We start from the raw sequence: 27,554 nt of genomic DNA on the forward strand, positions 1-27,554 counted from the left end.
TCATCCCATCTTTTATACTTGCGAAAAGAAGAGGTGACAGGATGTAAATGGAAAACTTTTACAAGCCATAGAGCAGCCATTTATATAGATATTCAGGTTATCTGCTTTTATACTTGTCATTGTTTGTATTTTTTATAGGAGGAAAAATCATTGGGTTCCATTTCCTTATTGAGGCACTGGGATTTACATGCAGAATCCCCTCCAGCATTAATGAGTTACCTGCATAAATTCCCGAAAATCGATGGGAAAATAGACCTTGTTTTGTTATATTAATTATTTCTCACACAACCCTGACACTAACATTAAATGAGGCTTTAAAAATCTTGATGAAGGTCTTAAGGTATCTTTTACTGTTTAAATATTAGCATTGCAAAAAAAATATGTCTAGAGCATTATTTATTTTGCAGCCTTAGTGCAAGCTAGGGAGATTGGAATGAAGGGACTTGCATGGGGGTAGGGTAGTGTTAGGAGACATTGGAGAAAGGCAAAATGGGGATTCCTTCTATTTGTGTATATACGCCCATACCACATACACCTATATGTGAACATAACATTATAGCTATCTGTCTCCAATGTTAATCCTTACTCCCTGGGGTGGGGGGGGAGGTATATACAAACTCAGATTTTTGGGCTAGAACTGTGATTTTATGGGTTCAGGAGCTTCCCAGTGAGAAAAATCCCTCTACCAAGCCAGGCTGGCAACTGTTCTGCAACTTTTATTTTTAGAGAGTTCCCTGGGGGATACTTGGAAGTTAAGTGACTTGTCTAGGGTCCCACAACCAGTGTGTGACTTGAGCCCATGTCGTCATGAGTCTGGCTCTCTATCCCCTACACCATGAAGCCTCTCATAAACCTTTATAACCCTTTATTGTGCTAAGAAACTAAATTCCAGGAACACAACAGGCAGGAGAATACAAGCACAATCAGGCACATTGTTTACTGAAGCAATGTTGAATGTGGTGACTTCTACACAGGCATAGTTTTGTTCCAACAAATTTCTGGTATTTAGGGCCATCTATAGGACTTCTGTTCTAAGTGAGCCCTGGGCCTGGGAATAGTTAAGGGGCAAATACACATATAAATAATAGGAAGGAGGACTTTCTAGGTGTTCCCAAATGGGGTATTGTCCCCTAAATGACACAATCTCTTTATGAGTCTATTGGTGTTTTTGAATAAATTACAAAGCAGCAAAAAACAAGATAACCCAACAACACAAACAAGAAGGGTATCAGAGAGGTGATGGGGTTTCCTGGTTGAAAGATTCTGGGATGGCTTTGTTTAAAAAAAATCTAGAATGTGGACTGATAAAATACAGTTAATTTCCATATAGAGTATAACTCTGTTATATGGGTGGGGATTTGGATATTCTGATTTTTCAAATATTCTACTTAAAAGAGAAATAAAAGATAGCATTATCTATATTACCAATAAGCAAAGAATGAGAATACGACAAAATACATGGAAAATTAATTTGTATTTAATAGTCTTAAATCTTTTTTTTTTTCATGATTCTGAAGCCATTTTACGATGTTGAAGTATCTCAAAGTAATCATCGTAATTTAGGGTTGGCTGACAAACATTTCTGGGTGATGGAATGTCAGTCCAGTTTCTATTGTATCTTTTTATTTTTTTTTAATGAAGGAGGAGTATTTATTCGCTAATATTATTTGTTGGTATTTTTTGACTTCCATGATTGCAGCTGGGAGTCTCAGGGGATAAAGTGCTGGGCCTCGTGTCAGGATGACCTGATGTCAAATCTACCCTCAGACACGCATTAGTTGTATGACACTGGGAAAGCTGTCTTACCTCCTTCTGCCTCAGTTTCCACAGCTGTAAAAGGGGGACAATATACTCCCTACCTCCTAGGATTATTGCAAAGGTTGAATGAGCTAATATTTGTAAAAACTCTTAATACCATACATGGCACCTAGTAGGCCCTTAGGAAATGTTTTTCTTCTTCCTCTCTAAATATGCTTTCCTTTTTTTTTTCCTTTTCCAGCTTACTAATTAAGCGTGTCCTCCACCACTTTTTCTTCAGCCTTTTGCTCTAATCTCTTGCCATTCACCCTTTCAATGAGCTTACAGAGTCTCTGCTAATGATACCCAAATATATGTCTCTAGGTTTGACCTCTCCCCTTCACCTGAGTTAATCAATGAAGTTTTTATTATGTTCTATGTGTCTAGATAGATGAGTAGGCAGGGTGAGAGGCAATGGGACATAGTCGATACAGAGCTGACCTCAGCCAGAAGGCCAGAACTCAAATTCCATTTCTGATACAGACTGACTATATGATCCTCAGAGTATTATTTAATCCCTCAGTGCCGCAATTAGCTCTAAGACTGTAAGTTGTGGAGAAAGCACTGACCTGCATTGTTGAAGGGACTTTCGTTATCCTGGAGTTTTCCTTAATCAGTGATATCACCGGTTTAGTTCCTATCCTCATATATCTGCAGCTTTTCTAAGAGTAGGGCAGCTAGGTGGGGCGGTGGATAGATAGAGGGCCAGCTCTGGAGTCATGACAGCCTGAGTTCAAATCTCAGCTCTGATGCTAGCTATGTGACCCTGGGCAGGTCGCTTAACCCTGTTTGCCTCAGTTTCCTCACCTGTAAACTGAGCTGGAGAAGGAAATGGCAAGCCACTCCAGTGTCTCTGCCCAGAAAACCCCAAATGGGGGTCACAAAGGGTCAGACATGACTAATCAATTGAGTAAACAGCAACAAAGTTCTAAGAACTTTAGTAGTAAAAGTAAACTTAGTAGTAAAGAACTCTAAGACATGGTCCCTGATCTTAGGGAATTTATAATATAGCTGGGGAGGCATTAAAAAAAAAGTAAAGTTCTTAGTTGCATAGTATTATAGAATTGTAGGCTAATAGATTTAGAACTAGAAAAAACCTTAGATCCCATCTTGTTCAACCCACACATTTTATAGATGAGGAAACTGAGGCCCAGAGGAATTGGGTAACTTATCTAAGGTCATACAGGAAACATAAGTGACCAGGTAGGGATTCGAAGTCAGATTCTCTGACTCTTAATCAAGAACTTTTGCCATGATGCTTCCCCTAAGTAAGTAGAATATTTATAAAAAGTACCAGGAAAAAGGGTTCATAGAAAGAAGTGATCACAGAGGGTTGAAGTACTTAGGATATCTCTACTTGGTCTATCCACCCTTGGCTTAAAGTAAGTACATCTCAGACTGAAATTCAGCATCTTTTCACCCAAACTAGTTCCTACTCCCAATTTTTCTATTTCTCGAAATGATGCTATCGTTTACTGTATATATAGCTAGACTGCTTGTATTCATCTCAACTTTTTTAGACATCCAGTCTGGCAGTGCCCTTTCATTTTTCAACTTCGAAATATCAGTCTCTCAAGTTTCCTCCTTCGTCTCCATACAAGGGCTACTGGTTATGTTTTCTTCACCTCACTCGTGGTGTTTTTTCAGAATCTCCTAGATGGACTTCCTAACTCCAATCATCTCCTTCCAATTCATCCTGCATATGGCTCCCTGCTGCCTAGTATATGAAGTCAAAACTCTTTGGCTTAGCTTTCCAATGGACTATATTATTTGTCAGCATTCCACTATTCTTTCTGTGATTCCGCAGAAACACCCTTGCTTTTAGTTAGGTCAGTCTCTTCATTGTCATCTATTCCTGGTACTATGATTATTCATACTTCCATGTTTTGTTCATATTCTTCTCCCCTCGTACTCTTCCATTTATTCAAGTCCAACTAATTTTTTATGGTCTAGTTCAAATTCTGCCTCTTCTGTGATATTTCCTCATTTTCTTCTCCAAAATTGTTGTTGTAATTGTTCAGTTGTTTTCAGTCCTGTTTGACTCTTTGTCACCCTATTTGTGCTTTTCTTGGCAAAGATACTGAAGTGATTTGCCATTTCCTTTTCCAGCTCATTTTATGGATAAGGAAACTGAGACAAACAGAATTAAGTGACTTGCCCAGGGTCACACAGCTAGTAAGTGTCTGAGGCCAGATTTGAACTCAGGATGAAGAGTCTCCCTGATTCTAAGCCCAGTACTCTATCCACTGTTTCACCTAACTGCCCCTTCTCTAAAGTTGTACTTATACTCAAAGAATCAAACAATGTCAGAAGTCCAATGGAATAGCATTGAGTTTTGAGTCAGGTAAGATTTAGGTTTGATTACTAACACTTGTCTTCTAACCTCTCTGGTCTTCAGTTTTTTTCTCTAAAAGGGGGGCAATATTACCTCACAGGATGATTTTGGAGCTCAAATGAGATTATGTATGTAAAGTGTTTTATGATCTTCAAAGTCCTTCACAGATGCTAGTTATTATTACTGACTTGAAAAAATGTGAGATCATCTAAACCAACTCTTTTGTTTTGCACAGGAGAAAGCTGAGACCCAAAGGGGGCAAATATTGTGCTCACAATGCACAACCGTTTTATGTCATAGTTTTAGGTAGAATCTAGGTTCTTGATTCTAATCTAGCATGTTTTTTTTCTCTACCAAACTGCCTTTACACAGTCACAGAGCTGAGCCCTCACTTTTACTTTGCTTTATATGTGTTTTGCGATTTCTTTCCAACTAATTTATAAGCTCCCTGAGGTCCGGGAAGACCACATGCCATACTCTCTTTTGAGGATCATAATTCTGGATTCATAGTAAGGGCTTAAATAAGCACTTATCAATTTACTGGTTAATTATTATTCATCCTCTTTCCAGTTGTATGTCAGCTATATGACACTGGGCTTTAGTAGTTTGTAATTGATTTCAAATAATCTACTTTACAAAGTTTGCAAGTAACACAGTCAGTAGTAATGATCTTGACCCTCTATTGATCAATTACCCTTCAGGGGGGGTAGTGGTAGTAATAGTAATAGCTGACATTTAAATGTCAGCTTTAAGAAATCTTCTGTTTTTTTTCTCATTTCATCATTACAACCCTGTGAGGTACCTGTGTAAGTATTATAATCTCCACTGTACAGATGAAGAAACTGAGGCTCAGACAGTTTAAGTGACTTATCCATGGTTACATAGCTATTAAGTGCCAGAGTCAGGATTTGAATCCAGGTCTCTTCTAACCCTATATCTAGCATTCTTTCCATTATAACACACAGTGTCTCACAAGAAAAAATCTGAAACCCAAACTGTTTTATTTTAGAACACGTTTGACTTATTTGCAGAAAAGCAGAAGCCTAAACTATCTCTACCAGGCACAAATTGAATGGTCTATTTTTTCTTCCCTACATTTAAAATGAATTCTAGTGCTAGACATGCACATCAAGAGGATTTTTTTAAAAGATATTAGAATAATAAGCTCTTAAGAAATATCTATATAGGAAGATAAAGAAAATAAACAGATATTAATCCAAGGCAACAATAAAACAAGGTTTCAAGGTTATGCTCATGTTTTATCATGAAAACCTTTGCACTACACAATAATAAACCACATTTTCATAACATGAGCTATAAAATCACCCATTTTCTGATGTTTTCAGAGATTCTGATTTTATATCATAATGGTTTGGGGAAAAAAATAACTCCTTTTACCAGCAACTCCTTCATATGTCAAGATGTATCTGCATCCTGTCATTTTGTGTCTCCTTGACCCATATATCACAAGATATAACCATGATTCTTTGGGTCAAGACATACTAATGTTAGTATTACTATGTTATAATGTTAATAATGGAAAGTAAGTTGAATAATATGCAGCTACTACTGAATGGATTATCTTGGAAGCCCAGGATCAGAGGTGGGAGAGAGTTCTTCAGCTTTCTAACCCCTGCATTCATATATAACTCTCTATTATGCTGAAATCTAGGTGTCTTCTGGCCAACTATCCTACATCTAGGGTGCTTTTCTTCTTTGCAGCTGCTGTGTATTCATACAATACAGACTTATTAGTTGAAGAAGAATATAATCAGAAAGCTGGATCAACTTATGACAAGGAAAGAAATACAGAAGAGGACTGCAGAAGAAAAGAGAGAAAGAAAGAAACAAGTGGAGTGAGCTATTTTACAATGGGATGAGTTCCCTATCATTGGAAGTAAAGTTGAGGCTGGATTACAACTTGGACTTGTTAAGTGAAAGGATTTCTGCTCAGATATAGTCTGAACAAGAAGACCTCTGAGGTTCCTTCCCAACATACAAAGATTCTATGAGTTTATGAAAACCAAGCAAAACAACGTTTTCTAAAACAACAACAAAATGATTTTGGGGGGATTTTTCTACCATTTAGGTGAATTTAAAATTGAAAGCTGACCTTAATCTTGACTCAGATGAGCCTCATGTTTGTGGTACCATTCTTTCCTTCCCAGTCTTTTGCTCTGTAGACTGATTTTTGGATATCCTCCCTTATTCCAGTACTCTAGAAATACCTTTGCTTATGCAGAGTGTTCCAAAACTCTTACTGAAGTTTTAAGCTATTTATTAAGACTTTTGGAATATCCCATATTACAAAAAAAATCCTAGAAACACCTCAGCTTATATTGCAAAAACTTATAACCACCCATGTTGTAGGTCAGGGGCAGAGGGAAAGCACATTAATACAAGATGCTCAAGAGTATATATAGCAGAACTTCTTTGTTGTTTTTGTTTTATCCTCGAAATGGAAACAAAATAGGTAGCCATCATTTGGGGAATAGCTGAAAAAATTGTAGCACATGAAAACAATGGAATTTTATTGTGCTGTAAGATATGAGAACTATGATTGAAAATATGAAAAATATGACAACTTAGAGAAATATGGAAAGACTTAGATAATTGTATTCCAAGTCTACCAGAGAACATGTTACATGAAGACTACCACGTAACATAAGGAAAAATAACTCTGAAGGACCTTAGAACTCTGACTAAAGTAATGATCCATCATCACTTCAAAACACTAATAACAAAGCATATCCTTCACCTTTTGGTAGAAGGTGACGGACTAGAAGTACAGAACCAGACATACATTCTTATATGTGGCCAGTATCGTGATATGTTTTGTTTGACTATACATATTTCTTATGAGGAAATGCTTCTCCTTAGGGGAAGAAGGTGTGTGGATTGGTTGGTAGCGATGAATAAGGAAAAAAAAAGAGCATCAAGAAAGTTGGAAGAATTGTATGGGGGGAGGATTAAATTCATATACATATATACACAAATTTTACTCCCCCCATATATGTATATAGCTGGGATTTATATGGCTCTTTAAGTTTTGCAAAGTTATATGTAATTATATACACACACATATACATATATACACATACATATGTATGTACATAGACATATATGTACATACATATGTATATATGTGTGTGTATATAATTTCATCTTCACAAAAACTCTGTAAGGTAGGTGCTATTATTGTCCCAGATTTACAGATAAAGAGATAGACTGAAACAGGTTGGCTTGCACAACATTACACAGCCAGCAAATATCTGAGGGAGGATCTGAGCTTATGTCTTTTTGATTCCAAGTTCAGCACTCTATCTACTCAGCCACTAGCTGCCCAATCCCTCTTTCTCTCTTAACTCTCCCTCTATCTCTCTGTCTTTCTGTATATAATAGAAATTCAGTTTCTTGTACAGTCATTTTCTCTGTTCTTGATGTCCTGAATCATTTCTGATGCTGATAATTTAATTTAAAAAGTGAAATATTCATGGCACCAATCAGGCAGTGGTGGGGGTCTTGTAAATCAAGAGTATGCATCACGGCAATTCTCTTTTTTCTAGATATTTGAGTCTTTTCTCCCCTATGGGACACCAAGAATGATGACTGTGATATACCATGAATCTGGTTGTATCAGGAGTTGACACACATTACATTGGTCAGACAGTCAGTACCATCAAGCCTTTTACTTGGTGTCTGTGCTACAAGAGGTGAAATATTTTGGATTAGATGTAGGATGAAGGCAGTAGCCACTTGTGGTCACTGAAGTTCCCCTGATCCTTTTTATGAGATGGGGTTGTTAACCTCAGTGAACTAGTTGAATTCCAATCTTTATGATTATATGCTGCCTACCTTAGTCCGCTTTGTAGTTTCAAATAGGTAAAGAATTGTTTGCCTCTTATCCTAAACTTCTCTGTTGTGTGGCTCTGAGCTGCTAATTAGTGGATGTTTTGCAGGTGGCTGCATTTGTAATAGGTGAAGTCATCCTGTCCATCTCTATATATCTCTATCTTGCTCTCTATCTGTTTATATGCACATACATATCTATATCTATTTACAGTATGTATTTCTGTCTATTGAATATTTCATGATGCTTTGGAATCAAGAAGGAGCTGGAAAGTGTCTCCCTATCATCTTTATCCAGGTTCTCCTCCTCCATTCCTTATTGTAGCTATAGGAAATGAAACCCAGAAGACCAACAGAGAAAGAAAAGGGGAAAAGTCTTTCTAGGAAGATGGAGAGATTGTTGTGATTATCTGTACTTCAGTGAACTGGATTTCCAGAGACCATTTGACTTGAGTAAGAATTGGTTCATAGGAAAGGAGTTGCTTTCCTTTCAACCATCCTCCAAGAAAACAAAACCACAAACAAACCACAAACTAGATGACTGGAGAAATGTCTAAATACTCTTTGGATGTAGCCACACCATTGTTATAGTCAAATGGCTAATGAAACAGGAGAAATAGAGGGTATGGGGCATCTTATCCTGATATCAGAACTAGATGCAATGCTGTGCCTACAGGAAAGAAAGAAAACAGAATAAGGTTACCAACTGAGAACCTCAGAATGGTCTGTAGGGGAGAAGGTTAAAGTGTTCTCACATAGCAAAGGATATGGGTTGAGAATAAAAAGTGCTTACTGAAAAAGCCTCTAGGACTTCCAGCCATCTGAATGGGAGGCTGGATGTCTAGCTCTTATATAGTTACTCCAGAAAAACCTTGAAGTTCTCACCAGATCCAATAACGATCAAGAAATCTTTTGAGAAACTACAGTAAGTGACCCCTTCCAGCCTCCTCCCCCAGCACCATCACAGTTGAGCTCTCCAGCTCAACCAGAAGGAACGTGGGACATGAGTAGCTTGCAACATTCTATATCCAGAAGAATCAGGAGTGGAAGGCTCCTGGGAACACAGTCAAAAAGGTCAGAAAACTCAATACCAACCAGGTCAGCATGCTGTAGCAAAAATTAGATGGGGATATCTCAGGGGTTCTGAAATCTTTAAAACTCTGTTCTGAGACAGAGAGTGCCCTTAAGATCCAACATAGTGTGTGTGTGGGGTGGGGGGCGTGTTGTAGGGGGGGGGACTTTAGGAGGTAGAAGTCATCAAGAGAATCCAAGGGACTCAAAGAAAAAGTGAGATAGAGCAAGGCTGATTACCCTATCCAAGAACACAGCAGAGAGTGGAGATTAGCCCTGGCATAAGGACCCAATGCAAGAACTAAAGCTGGAGAGATGTGTAAACCAAATAAAACACAAGTATCAAAATCATTGCAAATTTAATTCTTTAACAACTGCAAGCAGAGGCTCAAAGGAAAGAAACGAAGCCAGACATAAACAAATGAAATAATGCTCTTGAGGAAAGAATTGGAAAGAAAACAAGTAGCTCAGAAGAGAAAGTGATACATTTTACCCAAGAAATAGAATCCTTGAAAAATAGAACAGGCCAAATAGAAATCAATGACTTCATGAGACAGCAAGAAACATTAGAACAAAAAAGAGTATACACATAGAAGAAAAAAGTAAAATATCTGATATTACAAAAACCCTAGAAAACAGGTCAAGAAGCAATAATTTAAGGATCATTGGAATCCCTAAAAATAATGATAAAAAACCAAACCTGGATACAATATATAAAGAAATCATAAATGAAATCTATTAGAATGAGGGTACAAAGTAATGATAGAATCTATTAATCACCCCTTTAAAAAGTTTTGCCAAATGTAATAGTTCCAGAAGTATTATAGCCAAAATGCAGAGTTTTCACATTAAAGAAAAAATACTGCACGTATTTGGAAAGAAAGAGTTCCAGTACTGAAGAGCTAAAGTCAGTATCACAGAAGGCCTGGCAGCTTCTACTAAAAATGAAAGAAGTATTGGAATATAGCATCCCAAAAGGCAAAAGATACAGGTTCATAACCAAAAATAATTTATCCTTCAAAACTTATTATAATCTTATATGGATAAAACTTGTTCTTTAATGTAATAAAAGTTTTTTAATCATTTCTGATGAAAAGACTAGACCTGAATGGGAACTTTAGAATTCAAACAGGAGTCCAAAGAAATTTAGAAAGCTAAATGCATTTGAGCAATTGGAAGGAGTTGTATGATGATGTCTTAATAACATTCTAATAAAAGGAGAAGAAACAAATATTCCTTCAGAAATGTAATGTCTAGCCCAGGGGTGGGGAACTAGTGGCCTAGAGGCCACATGCAGCCTTCTAGTTCCTTGAGTCTGACCTTTTGACTGAGTCCAAATTTTACAGAACAAATCCTTTTATGAAGGGAATTTGTTCTGTGAAGTTTGGATTCAGTCAAAGGGCAGTACTTGAGGACCTAGAGGGCCACATGTGGCCTCAAGGTCACAGGTTCTCCACCCCTGACAAATGAATGGATAAAGATATCCAGGCAAAACCTTGTTTGCTTTGTATGTTTTGACGAAAAATATATTAATGCTGTACTCTGCGTTTTAGGTTCACATCCTATTTCTGGCATAGGGACTGGTATGTTAGCCCCATACTCTCTTATACTTTGCTCCACCCGAAGATGATTTGAGGTAACCTTTATAGGAATTTTGAATAAGGAAAAGATTACAATATGTTAAAATATAATTTTGGGTTAACAAAGCAAAAACAATAGTCACTAGTCAATTCCTTCCTTGACTATTCCCCTCAAGTGCAGTCTTGCAGTAATAAAAGGATTTGCTGTGATCAGTATCTTGTTTCTTTCTAAATGACAACAGGGTGGGTCTCAGCACCAATTTTTAAAGGGGATGAACAAAGAATTGACAGCTGTTTTCTGTAGATGGGGAGTGAGGTAGGGAAGGCCTCATCTAAATAGGAGATATTCTTTGTTTCATGTTTTGGTTACCACCCTTAACCATTTTCCTAAGAAAGGCCTTTTGTCCTCAACTTAAACCACCTTCAAAGTTGTTACTGCCAAAGGAGAAGATGGAATAATTAGAAAGAGTAAAGTAACATACAATAATTAGTGAATGGTCAGGGCTGAAGGGAAGGATTGCACCTGAAGAGGTTGAATAAAATGAGAATTTAAACTCAGGCTAGAGGACTCATTGAAGGTAAAATGAAGTCATATGTATAGAGCTGGAAGGGACCTGAGAGTCCTTCTAATTCAACTTTCTAATTTTATAGATGAGGAAAATGAGGCATATGGAAGTTCAATAACTTATCCAAGGCCATGCAGGCAATAAGCATCAGAAATAGGATATGCAAGTGAAACTTCTGAAGGAAAATGAAATTTGTTGACAATGATCCCTTGAGGAAAACATGGTCCATTTTCTTACTATCCATTAATCCCCTTCTATGCATGTGTATCTCTATCTTTCTGAATGTTTCTCTCCTGTTCTGTTTCCCTTTCTCCCAGTGCTGAAAAGGATTGTCTATGTCAAGAAGAGGATCATGGAGTTAATACATCTAGAACTGGACTCCAGAGGCCATCTGATCCATCCCTCTCATTTTGCAGATGAGGAAATAAGTCTAGAGAAGTTGTGACATCCCCAAGGTCCCATAGGTAGCAAGATTATAGGCAAGATTTAAACCCAAGGCCTCTGACCCCATAGGCAGTACACTTTCCACTGTACCCCCACTGAAGCTATGTAAGGAATGATGGCAATTCCAAGGCAGGCTAAGGACAGAAGAAAGACCATTGAATATAGAGCAGCAGAAGAATATGAATGGAATCAAGCTACTCCACAATTTGGAAGAAAATAAAAAGTTATTTTTCTGTCCCCCCCAAAACAGAGAGAGGGAATGATGAATAAAAGGTATCCATCCATCTCTCTCTCTTCATCATCTATTTATCTCTCTGTCATCTCTTACTCTTTCTCTCTCTCTATCCACCCACCTGTCTACCTACATCTACCTACCTTCCCATCTATCTATCTCTCTATCATCTATTTATCTCTCTATCCACCCACCTATCTACCTACATCAACCTACCTTCCCATCTATCCATCCATCTATCAATTAGAACTGTCATCTGAATATTATGCATATATTAGATGCTTCCAGAATGATCAGCATATTTTGTGAGCATAAGTACATCAATTTTCCCCACCCCACCCCCAATCCCTAGGAAATAGGCATTACAGAAAAAGAAATATTATTAAGAATGTAACACAGGATGGATGCCATTACTCTTTCTGCCTCCTTTGAACTCTATCGTGCCGCTGAACAACACAGGTGGCTTATGTCTTAGTCTTCTGGAGGCTTTCTTTATGAGCATATCATAGGTCTGACCATGCTATGCCTCACTCAGGAAGCTTCAGCGACCTCCTATTATGTCTCAGATAAAATGCAAACTCCTCTTTTTGGTGGTTTAAGCCCTTCACAATCTGGCTCCAACCTCTTTTTCCAGATTGATTTCACATTACTCCCACTCAGCTATTGTACATTTTTGGTAAACTGGCTTCCTTGACTTTCACTGTATAAAACATCCCATCCTCTGTCCCCTGTACCTGGAATGCTATCCCTTCCTACCTCATTGAATCCTTGGCTTCCTTAATGTTCACTTCAATCACTACCTCCTACACAGGGCCTTTACTAATCCCCTCAACCCCACTAAATTATTACTGTTTTCTCTCTCCTTCCTCCATTACACTGCATTTATGTTGTATATATAATGTATTTACTGATTGCTCTACTTTACTTTACTCTTCCCCCCACCCCAAGAGAACGTTAGCTTCTTGATGGCAGGGACTGTTTCCTTATTGTCTGTTTTTGTCTTCATCTCCCCAGAACCTGGCACTGTGCCTTACATATAATGGGTACTTAATAAATGGCCACTGAATTAAATTAAAATATCCCTATCCAAACCAACATGTGGACAAATCTGCCACTGGACATAGATACTATTCAGATATAAAGTTCCCATATATCCAGGACTAATGTCACAGATTAACGTGATCCCATGGGTTGACAATTCAAGTTTGTGATGTGAAATCATGTATACAATTTTTACTCTTTCTCCTGCTGGAATAAAGGAAAAGAACACCGAACAACAACAACATGGAAATCTTGCAGACACCCCATGTTAACTATTCCTGGATGTCATCCTGCAGCTCTAATTTCTGCTTTCTCCTTGGCATTCTGGGTACTGCTGCCGGACTTGTCATCACCTTGTCAGTGCTTCCTGTTGCGTGGGCTACCGTTGGACTCTGTGTTCTTAACAATTATCCATAAAAAACCACAAAAATCCTTCATGAATTAAAAAAAAAGCCACAAAATTAACAGGTAAAAAAAAGCTACTTTTTAAATTTAGTTTCCTGGAGCGGGTGCTATCTGTAACACAGCACAGCACACTGCAGCGACGGCTTGTCTTTTCCAGTCCTAAGATGCCCTTTTGTTCCTGGTGTGACAAGGATGTGGGGAGCCAATATGATTTAACAGGGCAACATACCGACATTGAGACTATGTCTATATCTTGTGTACAAAACAGAATAAATTACTCCTCTAACGTTTACTCTTTTTCATGGAACAAGCTCTGAGCTTAACAAGGTGCTACATTGACAAGAAGTGGCTAAAAACCATTATTATTTTTTTTAAATCATCTTTTAATACAGGTCTAAGTGACAGAGAATTTCATGCTGGTTCAAAAGAGAGAAACTCGGAGAATTAGGGATAGACAGATGGCATGGAGGAATAAGGAGTGTCCAGAACCTTCCTATCTATGAGGGGACACATATGCCCACAAAAAATTAAAAAAATAAAATTGAGTAAACTAGTTTCTCAGAATTAAAGGTGAATCAAAAGGAATTGGCATCTGTCTGGACAAGCAAGCCAGATAGGCCACAGTATCGGATCCACGTGACGAACCAAGAGGCAACTGCAAAGCTCCCCAAACAACTTGCCTGAAGTCCTTGCCAAGGAGCCAGATGCTGCTGCTGGAAGAATGTCTTCCATGGTTGGGCATCTGGGTTCAGTGCTTTCCACTTAAAGAAGAGGGAAAGAAGGTGGTGAATAGCAGCCCCATTCCTATCTCTGAAACAGTGAATAGAATCCCAGTGTTTCTGAAATCTCTCAATGCACACATGTGCTCCATAGACAGAACGTACATAGATGTATGTAACCTGAAGATGTTCCTTGCTTATAAAAAGAGGCTCCTCCTCTCTCCCAAAAATCTCTACTGCTTTTAAAACAGAAAAACAAAGTGTCAAAAAACATGTAACAAAGCTTCCAAGCCAACCATGACAGACTATTTCAGATTTTCCAATTTACTAGTAGATTTTATTTAAAGACATACTAGTCGGTGCTGGTGTGAAGAGGAGGAGACGGCGCATCAGACTAGCGGGCTCTGATCCTGCTTTAAGGTCAGCCATTCTGCCTCCCTCTGCTACGACTCCTTCCTCAGTAGAAATACAATCGAATATTGGTATTGGCAGGAGAGAGGAGTGTGGTCTAGTGGACTGGAAATCAGGTGACTTGAATGTGTGTGTGTTTTTTTTTCCTTTTAGCTTTGAAGTTTTCTGCATTTTGTCATGGATTTACCAAATGAATTTTAACCAGCTGAGGAACCACTCTGTGAAATGGGGGGTAACTAACCAAGTTCCCATATGTCCTTTCTCATAGTTTGCAAGAGCTTAACTATTCAGGTCTTTTTGAGTTTAGCCAAATTCAAGGCTCAAAAAGAAAATTATTGTTCATCTGATATGAAATAATTCAAGGTCACATTTATTCCACATTGAATTGGGATAAGGGAAAGACAGACGTGGTCAGAGTAGTGTGGCAGGTAATGGCTAGTATGGGAGGGTGTCACACAGTTATGTCCACTTGTTGTTATTGTTTGTCCTTCATTCTCAAAGAGGACCAGTGATATCAGGAAGGTGATGTCTTGACTTAGAGGTAAATCGGATTCAAGTGAGGCAGGGGCTGTGCAAAGTCACCAGCCTCATTCTCTCCTCCAGAGCCATATGAGTCTAGTGGCAAGATATAGATTCTGTACTCATACCAGTAGTGTCAAACTCAAATAGAAATGATCTTTGCAGGCTCATTGACTTAGAAAGTCACACATTAACATCATATTTTATTTTTATTTATTTTGCTAAACATTTCCCAATTATGTTTTAATCTAGTTCAGCCTGAAGTAAGGCATACTGTAGAGGGGTTGTGAGTTTGACACCCATTTATATACATAATATAATATAGTCTCCTTTATCAGGGTTGGCCTATCTCAGAAGGCAATCCAGAATTTGCTCAGTAGTTTGGTGTTAAAACGTCATTTGAATCTTTTCCAGGGAGGAAAGATGACGGGAGTCCACTGACTTGATGCTCCTAGACACTTTGCCTAGTGTCCTTGCATTGTAGAGATTGCCTTGTTCTGATTTGTAGAGGAAGTATGACATTTTTGGCAGTTGGAATAAAGGACAGATTCATATTGCAAAGGAAGCAACTTTCACATCTAGATATGCTGATTCTAAAATTTCTCTGGGATCTCATCATCCTGCAAAGGCCCATCAGCCTTGAATTGAATACCTCCTCAGTGGCCCCCGCCCTTAAGACCCCTCCCTCTGTCCCTCTAAGTGGAGAGGATGGAAGGTGGACAGTGGTAAGCTTCTCCAAGATCCTCCATTTAAAGAGGGTCCAGAGCAGTCATCTCATCATTTCCCATGTGGCAGCACTCCTCTGGACTTCATCAGATGCCTATGCCTATGCTGGGTAACCTCCCCTGCACACTCCTCCCCCCTTTTCAGCTTCTTGTAGATTGTGAGGGTAGGGACTTTTTTTTTTTCATTTCTTTGTAACCCTTGTGCTTAGCACATAGCTGAAACTTAATAAATGTTTATTGAATGAATGAGTGGCTCAGGAAAATGTACCCAGGACCTTGGAAACTTTAAAATAAGTAAAGCCACATGCACTAGTAGCCATTTTAGTATTCAAGATGTTTTTTCTTGCTGTAACTTAGTATCAAGGGCTGCTCTAAAAAGTACCGAATCTAAAGTGATCATTTTACCCACTCTTAATCCCTTTTCCTCATAAGCTGTTCTCCAAAACTGGGCTGTTTACTAATGGAAGGATAGCTGAACCTTAATTCTCAGCTCACAGACCTTATAAATACTGTGCTAATATCGGAAGTCCATGATTTTTTAATGATTTCCTCAGGGAGTGGAGACTATTGCTTCACCCTTACCAGTGCAGTAATTAACTTCCTTAACTACTGGACCAAATTCTGCCAGGTGATTCAGTTGTGGAAATAAGTTGGGTCCAAAGGAAGTACATCAGTTTCTTCAAAGCAATCTGGGGGCTGTTTTACACGCAGAAACAGGGAGTCGTAAGGGATCTGGCATCTTTCAAACACTGAAACCACTGTACCTCTGAAAAATAACCAAATTGTACAGGTCTCTCTCTCCATTTCCAGTAAAAATACTCATAGCCTGTACGTCTTTGGATATCAGGTATTGTGGTTGGGTTAAACACCAAAGTGTACAGAGAAAGCACAAAAAACACAACCTGTTCCAAAGCTCACCGCAGCAGAGTTAAGAGCCTGGATGGGAGGTACAGAACTCAACCTGAAATTCCTGTTGACAACTAATAAGGAGGAGGGATTGGTGGGGTTGATGGGCTTTAGAGTTCATTTTCCATCCATCTCACGTTTTTCTAAAATTTCAGAAATGCCAACACTGATGATCCTGGGGGGAGGGCAGATGAAACATGTGATCACTGTTCCCCCTAATGCCCCTTGTGTTTCTGGGCTTTCATCTTTGAACCTATTTCTCAAATGGTTTTGTGGAATATTATGCTTAACATTCAGAAAGGCCACAGAGAAGTTTCAAATCTCAATTTACTTAAAAAAATATCCAGTCAAAAAGTTTCCCTTTCAATGAGGCATTCAACTGGAATATTTCCATGAGATATTGTCTGTTCAGCCATATAACTTTTTTTTTACCCTATGAATTATATGAACAGCTGGACAAATTTCTTGCAAAATCAATGCAAAAAGAAATGTTTTAGTTTTTCTTCCAACTAGTTTTACGTGGCACAAACCTTCTTCAGGCTTTTTTTTTTTTTTTTGTACTTTAACTGGGTCCGAATTTAGATTCCCAACAATATTTTCTGGATACAGTGAACAATGATACTGTCAGATAAATCACCTTAAATCAACTACCTGATTTCTAAGATAAGCCAACTCTCCTTTATTTGAGGAATATTTATATATATTTATATATAGGGGAATGCTTTTGAGATTTCATTTCCCAAAGTTAAGAGACTGATGTGGCTTGCCTCTCCTAAGCATACCTTGAAAAAAGCCTGGATAGGCTGTCAGATTGAGGTCTGCCAAAATGCCTTACTAATAATTGTTAGAAGACTCTGGAATAGAGAGACAATGGTGCTGGGATTAGCCCCAGGCAGGTACTGACTAATGACAACATTGGAACACACATTCACTCCTAAAAATCTATTATATTTTGACTCTCTGTTACACGGCCATACACAGTGATTTGAGGCCTATGGTAAAGTCCTTCTTTTGCCCAAATTTCTCACCAATCTGTCAAACTTCTGTTTTAATAGACTTAAAATTTCCAAGATTATAATAACTTGGCAGCATTGTTCCAGAAGATTAAGAAGAAAATTATTTATGTTGCTGTGAGTAGAGGCCTCTATTTCCTTATTCAAAGGTAGAAGAATTTATTATGTCAATCAATGGATTAACATTTATTAAACACCTCCGCTAGGTAAAACATTATGGTAGGTACCAAGGGAACAGCAAAGACAAATGAGAGAGTCTGATTTTAACGGAATCTTTAAAGCAGCTGCAAAGAAATTGCTAAGTCAGATAGAAGAGCTGTTAACATTAGAGTGAAAAAAAAAAAACATGACAAGCTAAGTTTGAGAAATGTTGACTTAAGAGTACTGGAAGGATGTCTAGGTGTAGATGTAGGATAATTCTGGTCTGAAATCCTGCCCCGGGTATTTCTAGCTATGGGACTATAGGTTTCCTCATGTGTGAAATGAAGTGGTTTAACTTGATGATCTTTAAGGTCCTTATCAACTCTTAATTTATGATCCTATCATCCTTTAAGAGGTTCTCATAGGCAGTTACAGGAAGAATTCAAAAGGAAGGTGAGGCCTGGAAATAAACTGAGACAAGGAGGGCCATGAGAGTATGGGATCTTTGGAGCAAAGTAAAAAGAGCATTTAGTAGGAATAGGTAGTCAGTGGTGCTAAAACTTTCAGAGAGGTAAAGGAGAATGAGGACTGAAAAAAGTCTATTAGATTTAGTAATTGGCCCATTAATGAACTTTGAAAGAACAGTCGCTGTAGATTAGTGGAGACCCCATTATAAGGAGGTTTGAGGACAGAGTAGGAAATGAGAAAACATATATACATAAACTTTTCTAAGAAATTTAGCCAAGAAGGGGAGGAGAGATATAGGTTAGTAATTGGAAGTATATAGAAGTATCATAAGAAACTTAAAAAGAAAAGAATTTGGGTGATATGAACATGTTTGTAAAGAGATTGATCGTGAAAAAGAGATTTAGGGCAAAGGTAGGGGGTGATCATCATAGGGCAAGAGGAGAGGATGAAGATTTTGAGAATTTTGAAAAAATGGATTCAAAGTCTTAGTGAGCTCCTGTTAGATACTTTTTTAATCTCAGTGGAGTAGAAACTTAGTGGAAACCTAGTTTGTCTCCCAAGTGTGTTTGTGTGTGTGTGTGCGCGCGCGCGCACACGCGTGCACACATGCTGAGGAGAAACATAAGTCTGCCAAACAACAGAATTTATATTTGATGCTAGAAATAATTAGAAAGCCATTTGAGCTTGTTAAGAAGGGGAGTAACATGGTCAGATCTGTGATTTAGCAAAATCACTTTGATATCTGTGTTGAGGATAGATTTAAGAAGGGAAAGATTTGAGGCAGGGAGGCCAATTAGAATAATATGGCAGTAGTCCAGGGAAGAGGTGTTTTGGACCTAACCTAGGGTGGTAGCCATGTGACTAGAGAGAAGGGGATGGATGGCAAATATGTTGTAAAAATTGAGTCGACAGTGTTTGATGGAATATAGAGGGTGAGGGAGAGGAATAAATTTAAGATGGCACCAAGGTTTCAAACTGAAGTAAATGGAAGGATGCTGCTACTGTCAGTACAAGCAGAAAAATTCAGAAGAAAAGTGAATTTTTGGGAAAAAATAATGAAATTATGTTTTAGATGTGTTCCATCTGAAATGTGTGGGGGTCATTGAGTTCAAAATGCCCAATACCTAGTCAGTGATATAGGACAGAACTTTAGGAGGGACTATGGCTAGATATTTAGATTGTATGAGTTATCTGCCTCAGATTAAATCCATGAGAGCTAACGAGATCACCATGACAGAGAGTTCAGAAAGAGAAAATGAGGAGAAAAGAGCCCAGGGCAGAGCCTTGGGAGATACTCATAGTTAGGTGACCTAAAAAAAGTAAAGGTGAAGCTTCTGACATATTACCCTCTAGGCTACAATCTCTTCTACTTCACACCAAATGATCTTCCTTCCTTATTCCCTTTCTGGCCTGTTTCCTGACTTTTCTGGTCTTCAAAACTACTGCTGGCTCATTCTGGAATTTTACATGTTGTTTGGAACCTTCTTGCTGTGGAGCAGCCCTGACTTCTGTTCACCTTGCATATCCATCCACAAGTCATCCCTGTCATCCCCTCTTCTCCTGTTGGGCAGTTTCTCTTGGAGCCTCCATTTTGTGGAGGGGTCCAGGGCTACACTGCCTTCATACCTCTCTTGGCCCTATTACTGATCTTCTCTGGACTTCAAAATCATGCCTGTAGGATGAGTGGGACTACCCCTCTATGCCCACACCTTTTGCTGTGTTATCTTTTTATTTTTAGAATGGAAGCTCTTTGAAGGCAGGGACTGCCTATCTTTTTGATTCTATTTATATCTCTTGCACTTAGCACAATGTCTGGCATGTAGTAAACACTTGATAAATGCTTATTTTCTTCCTAAAAGTGTCAACCTAGTTTATAGAGACTGCTGTGGAGGGCTGCCAAAATAAAACAAGGGGAAAGAAGAACCAGTGGGCAGGGAAGAATGGGAGAGGGAGAAGTCCTGGGCCTCAGGTCTAGCCAGGTGCAGATATGAACTCCTCTTCAACAATGCCCAGATACAGCAGCCTGGCCACCCCTCCCTGGCAACAGCCTACTGAAATAAAAATCCATTTATGGACAAATAAGATATTCCATTGGAACAAGAACTATTAATGGACTAGTTTGTTTAAATAAGCATTTGCACCTAAAATTATTATATTTTGTCTAAGGATGAATATAAAGGTTACTTTTGCTTATTAAACTAATCTCTACAAATTTTATTACTATTTGTAGCATCTTATTTCAGGAAAATGTGGTTTTCTGTCTTCTGTAGCTGTCACGAAGACAAAGCACTGCTCTAAATTAATCATTGAAAAGGAAGGAAAGAAGGAATTAAGCACTTAGGTTCCTGGCACATAGTAGGCACTTAATAAGTGCTTTACAAATATCATCTCATTTGGTCCTCACAATAATCTTGGGAAGCTGTTGCTGCTGTTCCTCATTCATTTTCAAAGAAGACCGATGACATCATGGGGTGATGTCTTGGCTGGCTTATGAATTAGATTTAAGCGAGGCAGAGTTATACAAAGTCATTGGCTTCACTCTCTCTTCCAGAATCATCCAAGTCCAGTGGCAAGACAAAAGCTGGGACATCTGGCAGTAGCCTGGGATGCATTGGATGACCTTGGCATCTTGGATGTTTGGCTAAGCTCTAAGTGTTCCACAGCACCTGCTTTAGCCTCCTTCATGGCTGTTTGAACAAATTATTCTCATCTGCCCATTCCCCCTGGAGAAGTCTTCACATGCTTGGGGTAGACATACCCCTATCTCACCCAGCTAAGGCCTGGGAGGTTACCTACAACCTGGTTTAGCCCATTGGCCAGGAGGGGTTTTACCTGGTGTTTCAACAATCCAACTAGCAGCTTCCCACAGAAGCTGCTAGCTGAATTGTTGATACACCTGGGTGTGGCTACTGCAGATACTACAGCTTCTTGGAGCCACAAGTGAGCTATCAATCACTTTCACAGCTGAGGAAACTAAAGCAAGCAGAAATTAACTGAGTTAACACAGAATAACAGCTAGTAAGTGTCTGAGGTTGAATTCAAATTCAGTTCTTCCTGACTTCAGGCCCAGCACTCTATCACTGTGCCACCCAGTTGATGAATTCCAATTTCATCAATGGTGTCCCAAAACAAGATCACTCCTTATGGTAATGATAATAATGATAATTAGAGTTTACATAGCACTTACTATGTGCTCTGAACTATGCTAAGCACTTTACAAATACTATCTCAATGTTTATAAAAACTTTGTGAGGTAGGCACTATGGTCATCTTCATTTTACAGGTGAGGAAAATGAGTTTACATGGCTAGAAAGTGTCTGAGGCTGGATATGAACCTAGGTTTTCCTGACTGCAGGGCCAGCTCTTTATCCATTATGTCACCCTCTAATTCCAATAATGCCATTAAGTCATACATTTTAAATATTAAAATTGTAAAATATTTTAACAATACAGATTTATTGCTGTATTATTTTATTCTATCCTTGTAATGTATTTTGTCCATAAAACTTTGATAAATTCTTCATTTATTTGAATAAAAATGAAATAAACATGTTTGCATTGATTATGGAAACTATATAAAGATGTGAAAATTTTGGGGGGTGAGCATGAAAAGTTTGTATAAAGTTTGGAAACCACTGGTGCGGTGAACAGAACAATAGACAGAGTCAGAATACTTGTTTCATTTTCTGTCTTGTGTACTCAAAAGCTGTGTGACCTTAGGCAAGTCACTTGACTCTTGGCTTCAGTTTCCTCATCTTTAAAACGAGCTCAAAGTAAACAACCTCTAAAGGTTGCTTCTAACTCTAACATTCTATGATTCCATTTATATACTTAGAAATAATGGTTAATAGAGATTTCTAGTACATAGAATTCTGAGTGTACTTGTTTTCATTGCCTTCCTAGCCTTTAAGGATTAGAGTAAAAATAGCTCATGTTTACATAGCACTTTAATACTTACAAAGTGCTTTCTCCGCCATGCGGGAACACAAGATTTGGCCTAGAATCTGATTAGGCAGGAGGCTTTTTGGACAATGATTGCCTTTAGTCTTCTTAGCTACTATATGATCCAGTTGTCATAGACTGGGGAACATTTTGATAGTGCTGAGATGACTGTTTATGTTGTAATTATGGTTTTCACATATGCAGATGTGTTTTTGAAAGATAGATTTGATTCCTATCCAAACGGATCGAGTAGAGAGCTGTGTTATAACAAGGTTTCCTATAGTAACATTAGAGGACTCTGGACAGGGAGAGTTTGTGGCATTGTATTCCATTCCCTGACCCATCCTAAACTAGCTTTAAAGTGTATTTTCACCAATTTGAAATAAACACTACTTATGTGTGTTGACAGTCGGTTTTCTGAAGAACTACTGAAAGCATCAAAAAGTAAGGCAAACATTCTGATGATCCTTTCAAACATGCATGTATTTAAATTCTTGTTAAACAATCTTCCTCTTTCGACTTCATAGGCTTTGATGACATGCTGCAATTGACTGTTTATAAAAAACTAAGCAAGGAATGCTTAACAAGATAAAACTATACTCAGGAATATTCTTGGGCCTACTTAAAATTCTTCCTATAGATGCATTGATAGAGGGTGGAATATTTTAGCAGAATAGGGAACTCCCAGTTTGGTAACTCCCTCCACCAATACAGATCAACAATGTGTCTGTGAGAAGTGCCTGGGGGCACTGAAGGATTAAGTGACTTTCCAGTGTCCACACACTGTGTGTGTGTCAGAGGCTGGACCTGAGCCTAGGTCTTCTTGACTCTAAGGCTGGCCTTTTATCTACTTTCCCATGTTCATCTTATCCAAATGATATTTCTCTAAAGTTGAAGGTGATAGAGTAACTAGCTCTTTAACCTTAATTAGCTATACTCAAGCATGCTAATGAATTTATGATCTCAGTTTTGTAAATGTTCCCTCCAGTTTTACAAATAGAAATCTATTAATGCCCGCCCATTCTGGAGTATGCTTTCCATGCTTTCTCATAAGTCTGCCACAGGGCATCCACCTGGGGGTCCTTCCTCACTCTGTCTTTACATTCCAAAGATATCAGTAGAGAGCAGACTGTCCAAAAGAAACCCCTTGTTCTCACCACATAATCCCTCTCTACTTTTTTGATAGTGCATTTCTTTGATAACATCCTTTATGCCACTTCTTCTTTGTCATTACTTGTTATGTGTTACAGCCTGTTCACACTCACCATGCATCTTTCCATTCCTCTCTGAGTGATACTTAATTATAATTCTTCAGAGACCGTAGAGTTCCATGATTTGCAGCCATATAGCAACAAAGGTAGAATATTGATATTAAAAACATAAACCTTTATTTCAGAAGGTAGTTTGTGGTTATTAAAAGAACTTTGTAATTTCCCATAGTTAATTCAACCCCTTCTCCTCCTTGCGTTTGTTTATAGGCCCCATTCTTTGTTCATTTGCAGTGTCTTTTTAAAGTATACTGATAGATAAACTCTATAGGTTGTCACTTTCAGTGTTTATTATAGATGAGACAATAGGCATTTTTCTTCTACTTGGCTTCTACTATGACAATGGTTAAGCCAAAATCTTTTGAATAATTATAGGTTTGATCTAGGAGACAGAAATATTTCAGGGCTAAACGCAACCAGCATAATGTTATCCAAAAACAAGAACATCTGGAAGACCTCACCAACTATAGTAAAATACATTTTTCTCTACTGAATCAAGAGCTTTTTTATACTTTACAAATAATGAACTCAATGTGGTCTTATGTCTATACATCTTTTAGTTGTGTGGTGGTAAAGATGTATAATGGAATGTCACCTGTGAAAGCACGCCTGTTCCCTACTAATACTCTCATAAAGGATACTCTTGGTATATTATTCTCATAAAAAGTCCATGTAAGCATAAATGGATAATAGGTGTTGATAGTCTTATAGTCACTTTTTTTTTTGTATTGATAAGGTCTCAGATTTTTCCAAGCCTCTTTTAGATACTTTGCGACTCCATCCCTTAATGCCTTCATGATTGTATTATCTTTACCATAGATCTCTTGTGTGTGCATGTGTTTACGTGTGTTGTGTGTGTGTGTGTGTGTATATACACACACACACACATATAATTTGGTCTAATCTAGCTCCTTTCCCCATCTTTGTTTACTTTAATGCCATTTCTAACTCCTCTTAAAACATATCTGGGATTGTGATGCTAAAGTCCAAGGATAGTGGCTCTACTTTTCTTCATGGTAAAAAGAGTTTGTTATAGAAATTTTTACAAATCTTTTCCATCTTTCATTTATTTGTTGTTCTTCTTCCTGTTTCATCCTTAAATGCCCTGTGGATGACCTTGCTTAGTTGGATCTCTCACCAAGCTTTCTTTAATCTAGTTTTACCCTCAATTACTTCTGTTTTATGAGGATATACTGCTTATATGGTCTCCCATTTTTCTTCTCTATAAGTTTTTACAAGTTAATTTACATTTTAAACTTTCATTGTCTTTGACTGTCATATCTCTGCTTTGTTCATCTCCTCATTATACCAATTAATAATAATTGAACTTTGTATATAATTATTATAATTGATGGCTAGTCCATTTTTCCATCAATATCTCATATTTATCACGAATAACTTGCTTAAATATGTAAGGTTAAAGTTCTTTTGAATTACATGCCTTAAATTACAATTTTAGCTCTAAAAAGTTGGTAGTCTGACTTTGCAGAGACAACTACTTAAAGACTAATTTTCATCTTAGTATCAAGCTATTTCTTGTCTATTATACATGATCAATTTTATTTTTTGCTTATGTGATTATTATTTGGTAGTTGCCATATTCAGGGCCTAAATGTTTTTTTTTTTTGAGAATATAACCATGATATGTAGGACTCGATGCAGTCTTTGGCTTAATTATTCTTGATCCATCTTATCTAACTTTTATCAGCCCCCACATCTTCAGCTAGAGAAGGCCAATTGATTTTACTTTTGCAACATCTCTCTAATATGCCTCTTTCTCTCCTCTAATTCTGCCACCACCCTGGTGCAGACCCTGAACACCTCACACTTGGACAATTCCAGGAGCCAGCTGGTGAGTCTGCTTGCCTCAAATTTGTTCCTACTCCAATTCATCCTCTATTCAGCCGCTGAAGGGATTTTCCTAAAGTAATGACCACATCACAACTCAATAAACTCCAGTAGCTCCCTATCAACTCCAGGATAAAAAATACAAAATCTTCTGTTTGTCATTCAAAGCCCTTCATAACCTACCACCCGCCCCCAGCCCATCTTTCCATCTTCTTACATTTTTTTACCCTACTATATATTCTTCAAATCAGTGACACTGGTCACCTTGCTATTCAATGAGCATGACACTCCATCTCTCAGCTCTAGGAATTTTTTCTGACTATCCCCCATGCTGTAATGCTCTCCCTCCTTTCCTCCTCCTCTTGGCTTCCTTCAAATTCCAACTAAAAATCACATTTCTACAGGAAGCCATTCCCAACCTCTCTTAATTCTAGTGCCTTCCCTCTTTTAATTATTTCTTATTTATCCTGTTTGTTGCCTGTTTGTATGTATTTATTTGCTTATTGTATACCCATTAGACTGTTAGCTCCTTCAGAATGTGCCTATCTTTCAATTGTTCTGTATCCCCAGTAATTAGCATATTTTTGGCACATAGTAGGTACTTAATAAGTGCTTATTAACTGTTGTTGTGTACACAGTAATTATTTTCATTTTTTTTTGCAAATGCTATGAGCAAAAAATGTTATACAAGGTAACCAAACATCCCATGAAATGGTCTCTGTAGATGTATGATACTCATTTCACCAAATCCTTTATTTTTCTTCAAAAGGAAGACCTCCAAGTCATCCTTCCATTTTGCTATGGTATTCTTATATTCAGAGTACCAATAGCTAAGTTTAAGTTTATGGATGGTTTAAAAACCATATGATTTAACACTTTTTCTACTGCTCTGCCACCATCCCCACAAAAAATGGAAGGGGGACACACATAGTGGTGTGCTGAGAAAAATACAGCAGCATGCATTTTTACATTTAATCTTTGTTAACATTTTCTCCATCAATTTTTTTAAAGTTTAGAAATCAACAAAACAGTAAATCAGACCCCTGATGTGTAGCTTTCTGAGGTGTAAATTCTGACAATGAAAACTTAACAATTGGCTCTCTCCCAGCTGGTAGGAGCTGGTTCCAGCAGGTCCCTGTTTGTAAGTATCTTATTGTAAGCATTATATAAATGGCAGCCATTATGACAATGATGATTTGTCCTGTCCATTGCTTCTTACCCACCACCAGGAATCATACTGTGCTACTGATTTTCAATAAGATTCACTGAGCCTTTGATACCTATTACACTTCTGGATTTGTCTTTCTTTTTCTAATCTACGTATGTATCAATAGGTAGAATGTAATGGGGAATCAGTTAGCTTAGGTCAGAGAAAATATTGGCGACACAGGAAAATAAGAATAAATAACTTCAATTTTGGGGTTAGAGATAGACAAAGGTGCTAAGCCCGAGATTAACCATGATGGTTACCGTGCTCCGCACGTTTGTGTATACAATTTTTACAACAAAGAGAGAGAATACTAATTCATCCAGAGGTATTAATACATGGTCAGTTCTACTCACTATGCTCTGAATACACTGGATACCATTCAAGGAATCCAATTAACAAAACAGAATCCTGGTTAAATTCAGTAGCTAACAATTTAATTGCTAAACATTTTAACATGGAAATTCACCTCTACCTCTGAAGTTGGACATTAAGTTCATAAGAGTTAGAGACAGATAAACACAAATAGGTAAAGGGGAGCATTGGGGACTGGTAATGGTACCAGTGGTAAACTAGCAACAAAATATTGCATGTTAGATCTAGTCAAAGAATCATTTCATAAGGTCCTTCAACAAAGCTTGTCCTGTATCAGGACTCAAACAGGCTACACTGGAAAATTTTGGATTAGATGATTAAAAAGCTTCTTGTCTCAGAGAATTTAGCTAAGAACTACTCACTTGAGAGAATTTTAAGACATTTCCCTCCTACTTCCCCACAAATACTTGCAACTTACTTAGTTAAATGTCCAAACAGGATTTTCATTGTGTCACGATTTGGTGGAGGAAGCTTTTGTACCAGAGCCTTTATTGCTTCAATTCTCATGTTGTTGTCTTGTTTTTCTGGCAGAGAAAAAAAAAGTAGAGAAGAAAGCTAGATAAAAACAGATTATTTTTTCTTACTGTAGGTTTAGCCAGAGCGTTAGCATATAGAAGCCTTGTGAAAGAGAGTATGTGGATAGATCTATCAAAACTTTCCCAGAATTTCTCTTTAATCAGATTGGAGAGAGG

General features: G+C 37.9%; 1 protein-coding gene across 1 annotated transcript in view; it reads right to left on the reverse strand.

Moving 5' to 3' along the window:
• Window positions 1-27,554, reverse strand: part of ARHGAP15 (Rho GTPase activating protein 15) — an 858,653-nt gene that overhangs the window by 54,125 nt on the left and 776,974 nt on the right. Inside the window, exon 13 of the mRNA XM_036742514.1 lies at window positions 27,281-27,386. Within this exon, the coding sequence (XP_036598409.1) occupies window positions 27,281-27,386 (106 nt within the window). The remainder of the gene's footprint in view (window positions 1-27,280; window positions 27,387-27,554) is intronic.

The sequence above is a fragment of the Trichosurus vulpecula genome, chromosome 2 (assembly GCF_011100635.1).
Source record: "Trichosurus vulpecula isolate mTriVul1 chromosome 2, mTriVul1.pri, whole genome shotgun sequence".
NCBI lineage: Eukaryota > Metazoa > Chordata > Mammalia > Diprotodontia > Phalangeridae > Trichosurus > Trichosurus vulpecula.